Source organism: Galeopterus variegatus, unplaced genomic scaffold (genome assembly GCF_000696425.1).
Source record: "Galeopterus variegatus unplaced genomic scaffold, G_variegatus-3.0.2 Scaffold208, whole genome shotgun sequence".
NCBI classification, from domain to species: Eukaryota; Metazoa; Chordata; class Mammalia; order Dermoptera; family Cynocephalidae; genus Galeopterus; species Galeopterus variegatus.
The window spans coordinates 575,583-587,226 of NW_007726319.1; the positions used below are offsets into that span (position 1 = coordinate 575,583).

The 11,644-nt window shown below is 49.3% G+C and overlaps 1 protein-coding gene across 2 annotated transcripts in view; it reads right to left on the reverse strand.

Moving 5' to 3' along the window:
• LOC103584980 (dehydrogenase/reductase SDR family member 12) overlaps positions 1 to 11,644 on the reverse strand; it is a 37,263-nt gene that overhangs the window by 24,475 nt on the left and 1,144 nt on the right. For both annotated transcript variants that reach the window (XM_008565830.1, XM_008565831.1), the window contains exons 2-3: positions 7,424 to 7,557; positions 5,760 to 5,842 (exon numbers count right to left, since the gene is read on the reverse strand). In XM_008565830.1, coding sequence (XP_008564052.1) covers positions 5,760 to 5,842; positions 7,424 to 7,557 — 217 coding nt within the window. The remainder of the gene's footprint in view (positions 1 to 5,759; positions 5,843 to 7,423; positions 7,558 to 11,644) is intronic.

Consider the following 11,644-nt stretch of genomic DNA (forward strand, 5'->3'; position numbering starts at 1 on the left):
CAATTCTTTTGGATAAATACCCAGAAGTGTGACTGCTGGAGCATATGATAGTTCTATTTTTACTTTTATAAAGAACCTCCATACTGTTTTCCATAGGAGCTGCACCATTTTGAATTCCCACAGTGTACAAGGGTTCCAATTTCTCCACATCCTCACCAACACTTGTTTTTTGTTTTGTTTTGTTTTTTAGTATAGCCATCCTGAAAAGTCTGAGGTGATATCTCATGGTGGTTTTGATTTGCATTTCCCTGATGACTAGTGACGTTGAGCATTTTTTCATATGTGTGTTGGCTATTCATATGTCTTCTTTGGAGAGATGTCTATTCAAGTCCCTAGTCCATTTTTCAATTGGGTTATTAGTTTTTTTTGCTATTGAGTTGTAGGATTAATAATATGTCTTGGAGATGTTTTCCTTATGCATAAACCTACCCTATTTCTTTTAATGGCTATATAATATACCCTCATGTGTATATGTCACAGTTTCCTGCTGCCAATAATTTAGGGTTTTTCGTGAATATCTTGCTCTTAAGACAATATCTTAGGTACATCATAAATGTAAGATGACAGCATCCTCTGTGACCCTCAATCCTTGCTTATGATGCTTGTCAATCTCTGCCCTGCACTACAGTTATCACTGAACTCAGCTACCTCTCCCAAGAGACTTAGACTCCTCGATGTCTAAAGCCTCTCTTTCCCTTACGGTAAAACACACAGTCATACACATGGTGGATGATTAATGTACACTGGTTGTTTACACCTTTTCCTCTGTACCCAGCGCATGAATCTAAACTCACATTTTAGTGAATGTGAGGATGCTCTCTCTGAGCTTTCGTGGCTGGGTGCGACTTTTCACCAACCCAAAGCAGACATTCCTGAGCACTGAACCTACAGCTGAGGATATGAACCCCAGCCACAGTTCCCTTGATAAAGCAGAGAAGTTCAGTGCCCTGCCTCAGTTTCACCAATGACTGAGCCATAGTTGTGGTCAGAATTTCTTTTTACTGATCTCGAGACATCTTGTTTTCTCACCCTGAGACAAAGGCTCAGAGAATGAGAGAAGAGAAGCAACCCCGCACTTCCATGACTCAGAAAGTCTGCAGTCAGCTTGAATACCAACCTTCAGCTTACGTCTGGCACAGCTGAATATTCCTCTACCTTCAAAGGACAGGAAAAGTATTGTCTGTACAGGACTAGGCTCTGTAAAAATGTCTGTGAAAGCCCTCACCCAGCCAGGGCAGACACAAGGCTGCTGATTCATACCTGGTCACTCATGAGCCTGCACCAGCCACTGCAAACTGAGCATAGACACCAATCCTTGCACTCAGGGCCTTCTCCACAGCCACCCTACACTCCCTCCCACCCAACAGTGCCAGTAGCACCCATACAAAATCCAGGTTAAAAACAACAACAAAATTCAAGTGAACTGAAACTAGTTCTGCTTTGAACATTCCACAAGCCCCTTGAGCACCCAAGGTGTCTCAGAATGAAAAGGAGGTGGCAGCAGGGAAGAGAGAATCGCTGTTCTAGATAAATGAACCATGGAGCCTGGTGACATGAAGCATCATAAAAAAATGAAGGAAATCATTTGTCTCCCTCTGGGACAAAACAGGAAGCCAGGAAGCACCCAGAAGAAGCTGGCAGTCTGCTGTGGCCAGGAGAAAGAACTGGGAGCTGGTACACATGCGTAAAAATCGCAATCTGGGGCCGGCCCGGTGGCGCACTGGAGAGTGCGCCGCTTGGGAGTGCAGCGGCGCTCCCGCCGAGGTTTCGGATCCCATGTGGAGATCGGTTCCCGCTCACTGGCTGAGGGCGGTGCGGGCGCAACACTGAAGGTTGCGATCCCGTTGCCAGTCCCCGGTATGGGCGCAACACCGAGGGTTGCGATCCTGTTACCGGTCAGTAAAAAAGACAAAAAAAAGGAAAAAAAAAAATCGCAATCTGCAGATCCACACAATGAAAAGGCTTGCCCTAGGAGCCCTGTAGATCTACCTATGTAGATCACGCACATGCTCTCTGAAGTAGAAATCACTATGTAGGGGCAAGGTGGTATTTAATATTAACGCTGAGTACACTGGAAGCCAAACCAATCATTTTGAGAAGGTGAAAATCCATGTTGGCCTGGGAGCTGGAGAGTAGAAACCCTTGTCTTTCATCCTGGTGTCTGATGTTGATGGGATTGATCCCCGACAAGACACAAGGCACTTTTTCAGCACCCTGCAGCCACATCAGGGGGATGGCAGGAGTTCAAATGTTGCCCAGGCACCTATGCCCATGGGATCTTTCCCTCTAATACCCATAATTCCAGTTTAATCATGAGAAAGACATCAGAAAAATCTTAATTGAGGGACATTCTACTAAATTCCTGACCAGCACGCCTCAAAACTGTCAAGTCATCAAAAAACTAGGAAGTCTGAAAAACTGTCACAGCCAAGAGGAGCCAAGGAGACATGATGACTAAAAATGTAATCGGATCCAAGATGGGATCCGGGAACAGAAACAAGACATTAGGGAAAAGCTGAGGAAATCTGAATAAAGCATGAAGTTGAAGTTTAGCTGATAATACTGTATCAGTATTGGTTCATTAGTTGTAAAAAATGAACCATGCTAATGTAAGATGTTAACGAAGGGAAAACTGGTGATGGGGTAGAAAGGAACTCTCTATACTGTTTTCACAACTTTTCTGTGCATCTAAAACTATTCTAAAATAAAGTTGTTTTTTTTTAAATGTTGGCCAGGGAGGTAACTGCCAGACAAAAGTTGGGTGCCCTCCTATGCAGGCGGCAAGGCAGCGATGAACTGCAGCCACAAGCTCGAGGAAGCAGGTGCACCCTGGTTTTCTCCCCAGGCCCTTTGAGAGCATCGTGCCAAGTGGACAGGTGAGCAGGGAGTTTGCTCTATAACAAGCATGCCTTTCCCCAAGCTTGGGTCACACACGGCCTCTCCAGAAAGATCACTTGGCACGATATTAACCTGTCCATGCATCCACACACCTGATCTTACCAAGCCAGTATGTACAAGAAGCTCAGATTCCCATGTGACCTTAAGTCCCACCTGGTGCCCAGCTTGCCCGTGCCCACCTGACTCAGCCAGCCGACTGCATACCTCACCCAGACCCTCCTGTCCAAGAAACCTCTGCTCCTCAACGTCCACCCAATCACACAACCAGCGCCAGCCCCTCCACTGTCCTCACTGCTCTACCTCACGCCACTTCTGCTTCTAGGAGCTGGCAGCCTTCCAACTCCTGCTGAGCAGGGCCTGGGGAACCTGAAGTAGAGAATGCAAGGTTGGGAGCTGTAATAATATTAGGATAAACAATAAAGATAATACCAATAATAATAATAACATCTCCTCCTATTGATTGGGAACTATGCATTCTTAGGGTACCCTGAGCATCCCACGTTGTTGCCCTTCTCGTGTTATTTCAGCCAGGGTCTAACGGGAACCTCTTTCAACAGAGGGAACTGGATGTAGGGACTGGTTTCCCAGGTGATGAAGGAAGGTGATAGCTGAAGGAGACTGGTGAAGTAACACAGAGATAGTAACAACAGGAAGCTACTACCAGCCCTAGGCTCAAGGAACAAAGGGAGAACACAGTGGGACCTGAGTTCAGGAACCAGAGGAAGAACCAGAGAGGAGATTCAGTCATCACCAGGGAAGCCAATATCCTGGTTTCCTCCTTCCTCCCACCTACCAATCTTCCTCCCATACTTGCCATTGGCCAAACCCAGCTGGTGTAGCTGGATGGTGCAGGAGCTGGAGAAACACATACCTGAGAGTCCCCAACACAGCCCCACTGGGATGCAGAGCAGGCAGGCCCAGGGCAGGAATATACGCACCAGAGGAATTGCTTGTTAATCTACATCCCACACGAGACCATAAGGGGCTGTGACTGTCTTAATCGCCTGTGTGGCTCCAGCTCCTAGTACACTGCCCTACATAGGGTTCACACTCAAATCTGTGTTAGAAACTGAATAAAGTAATACTGCCCCTTGTTTTTGATGAGGAAACTACGGTGTGGGGACGCCCAAGCTCACGTGGCTCGACAGTACAGAAGCAGGATTCAGATCCGAGCCCAGCCCCTTCCTATACCACGCTGTGTGTGTGCGGGCTCCTGTGAATGGCAGACCAGATGAAGCTGTGCAGGGGCCTCTTTGCCAACAGGGAGGAGACACTGAGTCAGGGAAACCACACACACAGGTATAAGCAGAGGGGCACTGTCAGCCCTGCACCCTCTGGGCTCTGAGTGCCAGAAGCCACCGATGAACACAAAGGAGGAGTGGCTTTCCTGTGTCTGTTCAGATCCCGTCGCGTGTGTGTGTGTGTGTGTGTGTGTGTGTGTCTGTGTGTGTGTGTGTGTGTGTGTGTGTGATAGTGAAAGCCGCAGGCAAGGGACGCCCTCTCTCCCCACCCCAGGAACATGCTCGCTGCCCTCTCAGCTCTGTATCCCTCCCCACGATGGCAGAATTAGATATAAGGATGGTCCCATATTATACACAGAATCATACTGTTATCTTTTTCCATATAAATCCACTTTTTAAAAAATGTGGCCCAAACCACAGCAGGCTGGAATCCAGGCAAACCTCTTCCTGCCCGAGGCCTGAGATTAGTATTCTTGTTGCATCCTGTAGCAGCACAACTGGAAGTTATCAGCAGGCAGACAGCCAGCTTAAAGTCTCAAGAACTGCAGCCCGTGGATCGCAGCGGCACTTGCAGACATTAGAGTTAGATTTAGAGACCCTCACGCTCGCCGCCAGCACTAAGCCTCTCTAAGGCATCTGATGGGGTGAGATTGGTGATGTCTGAGAGCAGGGGAAAGGAACAGCAACTTGCTTTGGAAATGCTATTTCAAAGCTGATGCAAAATATTCCATTCTGGACTGGGGCATTTTTTTCTTTGGCCATGGTTCAAAGTGGCAGTTGGGGGACAGGGATGCTGCCTGTCCCTTCCCAGCCCCCTCCCACAGGCTTCCCAGTTGTAGGGTCTGCTGGAGAAGGAGGCTTAACAGGAGAGAGGTGGGAATGGAATGAGGATGTTCCTCAGTGACAGTGAGCGGCCGTGGTGACTGAGGGTCATCTGCAGTGGGGGTCAGGGCTCTCCATCCAGGTCCAGCCTCACGGGTGACCGGCCTGTGCAGTTGCAGAGGCGATGCATTCAGAAGTGCCCCAACCTTGCTTCAAAGCTCTGCCTTCACCGTCTTGGAATTCTTAATAACTTTTACACCAGGGTCCCACATTTTCAGTTGCACTGAGGCCCAAAATTATATAGCCAGACCTGGTTTTGACTCTCTCAGAATTGGAAGACCACAAAAGGTAAGCTGGTCTGAAAGCGCATTAGAAAGTGGCTCTCATCAAGACCAAAATGCTGGGGATTGTTCCTCTTTACTGGAAGGCCACTGGGTCAATGTACAGCTGGGTGGCAACTGAGTCACCCTTGATGTGTCTGACATGGGCTCCCGGTGGGAGAGAAAACCTGGCAGTGCCACTGCCCAGTGTACTGTCCCCACAGCAAGGATTGGCTCCTGCCTGCTGGCTTCACAGCATCCCAGGGCCATGGGGCGGAACCTCAGTGCCCCACTTACCCTGGGTCAAACCCAGCACTCAAAAGCAGGTCTCCAGCTCTCTTGACTGAAGCTGCTTCCAAAGCAGAAGCACAAACACAGGCCATTGCCAGCCCAGAGGACATGGGCAGGAGTCCAGCCCAGCCTCGCAGTTGACCACAGAAGCCAGAAGCCCCAGCAGGAGGGACAAAGAGCAGCTCACCTGGTTACCGCTCTCCCTGATGATCTCCCCTTTGGCACCTGCAGCTCGTTCTGGATCTCGACAAGCCAGGTGAACTGTGCCACCTGGTGGAATTCAACGAAACCATCTGTGAGTTACAGCCAAAGTTATGGAAACCAGCTTTTCCAAATGAAAAGTTAAGGCATGTGGGCTCACAAAAAGAATACCTGAAACAGACTATTCTCTTAAATCTAGGTGGATGGTCCCCACAATTAGAGTGGCGAGGGTAATAGTGAGAATGATACTGGAACTTTCTCTCTTGCCCATCTGGGATGACTGACTGTGCATCTGGAATGATGTCCTATTTTTTTTTAAGGGTCTGAACACATCAAGGATAAGAAATGTGCCTCTTGGCCACACCTGCATCCCTAGTATTTAGCACAGCACCTGACACCAGTCTCAGCCCTGGCTGCACTGTACTCACCTGGGGAGTTTAAAGATCCAGATGATGGGCCCAGGCCTGGGTGTTTTAAAAGCTCCCCAGGTGATCTAATGTTCAAAGTTGAGAACCACTGGCCTAACAGGTAGTAGGGACTCACTAAGTATTGAATGTTGAATCCACAAATGGCACTCACAGTATTCCAGCAAATGCCATGCCACAATTAATCAAGGTTCATTTAAAGGGGATGCCCTGGCCACAGCAGTTAAAAGCAATCATTATGGAGTCTGCCTTCTTCACTAAAAATAACCCACTTTATTAAAAGGAGTCTGCTTCAAGGGAGGCTACAGACTAACCACGAAACCAGCCCCTCTCCTTCCTCCTCTGAACAACACAACAGAGGGATTCCAGTCACTAAGATGCAGTTTATCCTCTCCCTGACTCGGCAGATAATTAAATAAAGCTCCAAATGACATAATATTCTCCTGGAAAATGCTTAACTTGGTTTTAGAGGGGAAAAAAAGGAAACATCTTCAGTATCTTAAAAAGTGATAAATTCCCAAGCTATTCCCCAGACTTCCGGAACATCAATTTTTCCTGGACAAGAGGTCTGGAGACAGGCAGCAAACTTTCCCAGTCACCACAGTCCATTTGGTGACCCGGGACAGTTGAGTTTATGCAGGAAATTCTGGCTTTTGCCCTGCAGAAAACTTCTGCTGACTGAATGTTTATGGGGCACCTGGAGAGCCTCCTTATGGCTGAGTTTAGGGAAGGGGAGAAGTAACCCTGGAGTTCAGACACCAGCAAAGAGGAAGTTCAGTGCAGTCCCCTCTCCAGTTATTTTGGGGGCACTGGCTCTTAACTGGGGCCCACAACCAAATTGTGGTGGACTCCCCCCAACTCCCCAAGAGACTCATGGAGAAGACATGAGGTAGAGACGAGTTCTCCATGGTTTGGTTTGGTTTTTTAAGTTCCACCAGTGACGACCAGGGTTGGCTTGAGTCCTGAACTGCTCTTAATCAGAAAACACTGTGACATGTGGGCAGGACACAGGCTCTCCTGTTGAGGAAAGGACCCCAGTCACTTCTCTATCCACCTCCAGCTTGAAGCTCAACACAGCTCAGAAAGCTGCAGCTGTGCCCATCACCATAGGGTCACTGTCTGGGACTTCCTGACCTGCTTGTGACACAGGGCACTCTCCCCAGGGCTGACCAGCTGCAGGCTGGTCACAGGGCTCAGCGGACATGTGGGTTAGCAGGCTGCTCACCTCGCTTGGCTATTTCAATGGCAGTTGCTTTTCCAATGCCACTGTTCCCTCCGGTGACCAAGAAGGCTCTTCCAGGAACTTGGACTTCCAAGTCATCAGGGACAAAGTCCTTAGATGCAGATTCATAGCCACTCCTGGAAACAGCAGACCCACGGAAAGAATGGCTGTAAGGAGCTGGGAACACAAACCCCTGCAAGGAGAAAGCCTGATTCTAGGTGGGCATTACTGCTCACTCCGCCTCTTCCGACACATCCCACAACTCCAGCCTCCCTCGGCCCCGGCTTCCCTCCATGGTTTCACAAACACCATCTTCTAAGGAGCAATATTTCCTGGACAATTATTTTCTTGAACTTTTGAAAATGTGTAGATGCCAACAGTCTGGATCCAAACTATCTTTCTCTGACTGCCTCTAATGCTGGGAAGTTGCCAAAAAAAAAACCCCAAACCTTTGATAGACAGATTGCTTTTTTCCCATTTTGGGAGGGAAAGCTTAGGAGACCATTAGCATCATGCTTATGGCATCTCAGGACAGGGATCCCTACCTAGCTGAAGAAGGGGGGAAGATTTGCAAGTAAGGAATAGAGGAGGAGGAAGGTGGAGGTATTTGAGCTCTGCACCCACGCAGGAAGCCAAGACTCCTTCAGGGCCACATGGTGTGTGCTGCACCCCTCTAGGGGTACCATCAGATCACAGTGATGAGAAACTTGTATCTGCATTATGACAATTTTCTGGCAGATGACCTCAAAGCCTATTGAGGAGGAGGTGCTTTTTCTAATTTGCACAAAGGCATCATATCGAATGGAGGCAACCCTGAGTTCCCTCATTGTTTCTCCCCTTCCTTTTGAGAGACCTCTCCTACCTTTAGTTTCCTGGTATTTCCTGGTTATGAAATTGGCTGAGGGCAGTGGAGGCAGAATGGGGGGATGGCACAAGGCAGCCCTGAGGGCAGACTCCCTACATGCAGGCAGGCTGGGGTCTCAGAGCTTGCATCCCTCACCCACAGAGCCAAGTGACTTCTCCCCTGCTATACAGAACTGGACTCTAACCTGACGCTTCCACCAGAGGCCCACAACCCTCCCACATGCTGTGTTTATGCACAGACTTCCAACAGCTGGTCTCCTACCCCACGCCCTGGATACTGGGGAAGAAGCCAAAGGATGTTTATGAGCTTGGATTCGGTTTGGAAGTCATTGCCACAGGGCAGGCATCACTTCTTGTCTCAGACAAGCCAGATTTAAGAGAACAAGAAGAATGATCCTGTTCCCACCATCTGTAGCGTCCAGGGAGAATGTCAGAGAATGTCCTACCCACTGCTTCTGCTGTGAGTGGCCCAGTTAGGGGGCAAGCAAGACTTCTTGTTTCAAAGCCTTCCTGAAAGGTCGACTGGAAACTAAAAATAGTATCAATAACAAGGGCTTGGATTGAACTACCTGGGTTTAAATCACAGCTCTGCCTCTTAATAGCTGTGTGACTTTGTGGGTTGACATAACCTTCCTGAGCTCCTGTCTCCTCATCTGCAGAAAGAGGATAAGAGCCTCCTCTTGGGCAGCCTAAATGAGATCACGTGTGTTAAGGCATTTATCACAGCACTTGGAGCACAGTAAGAGCTCAATAAATAGCAGTTGCTGTTATTATGACAATACCTTCTATGTTCAAACTTGAACTCATTTGCCACCTCCTCTGCCCCTTCAAATCAGTCGGGACCTTGAGAGCATTTTGAACAGTAAACACAGATAAAGCTGTGAGTTTTTCCTCCTACAAGTGGAGGTGTGTCCTGGGATCACTGTGAAAGGATTTTCTGGCAGAGGCCAGGGGTTCCTCAGAAAGAGCAAAGGACCCTGAATCAGTGAACAGGGGCCTAGCTAGGAAAAGGCACTGTGGGGGGTGGGTGAGAACTTCCCAAGCCACAGCAGAGGCAGAAAAAGAGCAGGCCATGGGAGCACGCGGGATACTGACCTAGAGGATCCCCTTCCTCCAGGGGCAGGAAGCTGAGAAGCTTTTCTATGGGACACCTACTAGAGGAGACATTAGCCTCAGGGCTACCACGTTTATTCTTTATCCGTATTAGAGACTAATGTTTGCTGAGGGCGGCCTGTGGATTAAACCTCTTCTTCAAATTCTGGGTCACAGCGTTGCCGAGTGGTGGTGCCAGGCTGGCCGGCAGGACATGTCCTACCCTCCCCTTGTCCTCTGCTACACTTGAATTCCATCCTGGTCCAATCCGTTGTCAGTAATAAGACTTGGTTCTTATGTATCCTCCTGTCCCTTTTAGGGAGGCATTTTATCTTCACATACTCTTGACAGTGGTCTCTTTCAAATGGAGAGACATTAGTGGCTTGTCTAAAGTCACAAGATGGTAGGTGACAAACCCAAAGGATGTGTTCCATTCTTCAACACCCCTCATAGGTATTCAAATGATGGTCCCAGACAAGCAGCATCAGCATCACCTGGAAACTTGTTAGAAACGCCTTTTCTGCCTACTGAGTCAGACACTTCTGGTGGGGCCTGAAATCTGTGGTCTCACACACCCTCCAGGTGATTTTGATTCAAGCCCACGGAACAGTTGTATTTAGTATTTCCTGAACCCCAGATGATAGGAATTGCCAGGGGGCAAGCTCACAGGCATCCCCCACCCCCGTCCCCACCTACCCTAATATGGTATTTACTTAGGTCCCACTGGCACCTTCCAGGGGATTAGGAATCTTTTTATTATTATTTTTATTTTTATTTTTAAAGATGACCGGTAAGGGGATCTTAACCCTTGACTTGGTGTTGTCAGCCCCACGCTCTCCCAAGTGAGCCAACCGGCCATCCCTATATAGGATCCAAACCCACAGCCTTGGTGTTATCAGCACCACACTCCCAAGTGAGCCACAGGCCAGCCCAGGAATCTTTTTAAAACTGCCCCAGAAAATTATTAGGTTCAGGCAAGTTTAGCAAACCAGGACTAGATCCTGCTGCCTAGGGGCCCAATATAGGGAGGCTTTATAAAAATACTCGTGTGCCAAGAAAATCACTGTAAACTACATACTGGCTCTCACACCGAAATCAAAATAAGGTTGTTGTCTTTCCCTCCTATTCACTAAATGCAACAGCAGGGACACAGCCTAAGTTTGTCACTCCCCACACACAATTTGCCATAGTCTGGGTCCCTTGGCTTGACTTCTACCTTCCCTTAAGGTGGGGAAATGAGGGTGTCAGAGTCCAGGAGAGATTTTTACAAGCCTGCTTTCCCCGGGGCCCGCCTCGGGGTTGGAAGCTGACTCAAGCATTCATGCTACATTCTGCTTAACATGGAAAAATCCAGTAAATAGTGGCCACTGCCAGAGCACACACCCTTTTGAAAGAAAGAGGCCGCCACTGTATTCGCCTAAATTCAGTGGAACAGGGCTGAGAAACCACCGGGAGGCGGGCTCAGCCACACCTCCCGCCATTCCCTGAAGCAGGTCCCTGAGCAGGGTCTGAACTTCTTCCGTAAGGATGTGGGGTGAAGAGAAGGGAGCAGTCTGTCCCAGTTCTGCCTGTGCGCTGGTATGATGGGAATCTGGCCAGGCAGCCTCACGAACTGAGGAAGGAGAGGCAGGCTCTCAGGAGAGAGAATCCTCTGCGGGATTGTAATAACATGCCGGTCTAGGCCCATTGAATCGGAATCTCTAGGGCTGGGGACTGAAACTGGTATTTTTATTCTCCCCCGGTGATTCTGATCTGCAGACAGGGTGGAGAACCTCTGGTTCTACTAATTAATTCTCAGGTAAAAACCTCCATCTCTTCTCCGCCGGAATCTGTCACCCTTAAAATCACAATGAGGTGGAGAGCCGACCAGGGCACATGAGCGTGATGGCAAGGCGGGAGAAGCCATCACGCACCATTCATCAGGCGCACACTGTGAGCACAGCCGACCTGGCCCGGGAACCCTGCTCGTTAAGTTCCAGCTGGAGCGAGAGGTCGCAGTCCACGTGCCGCATCGTCATCGTGGGAAAAAACACACAGTAAAGCGCTAAGACGGAGTCGAGGCGAGCTATTTAGGACTAGCCCTGACTGACGTCGCAAGCAGCCCGGCGAAGACACTTCCCGCAGCGTGCCGCGTAGGGCTCACAGGTAACGTCCTGGGGGCTCGGAAGCGCCAGAGCCGCCGGGCGCGGCGAGCCCCGCCCCCAGGCGCCAGCCCCACCTCCTCGGGCGCCAGCCAGCCCCGCCCCCGGACACCACCCCCGCCCCTCA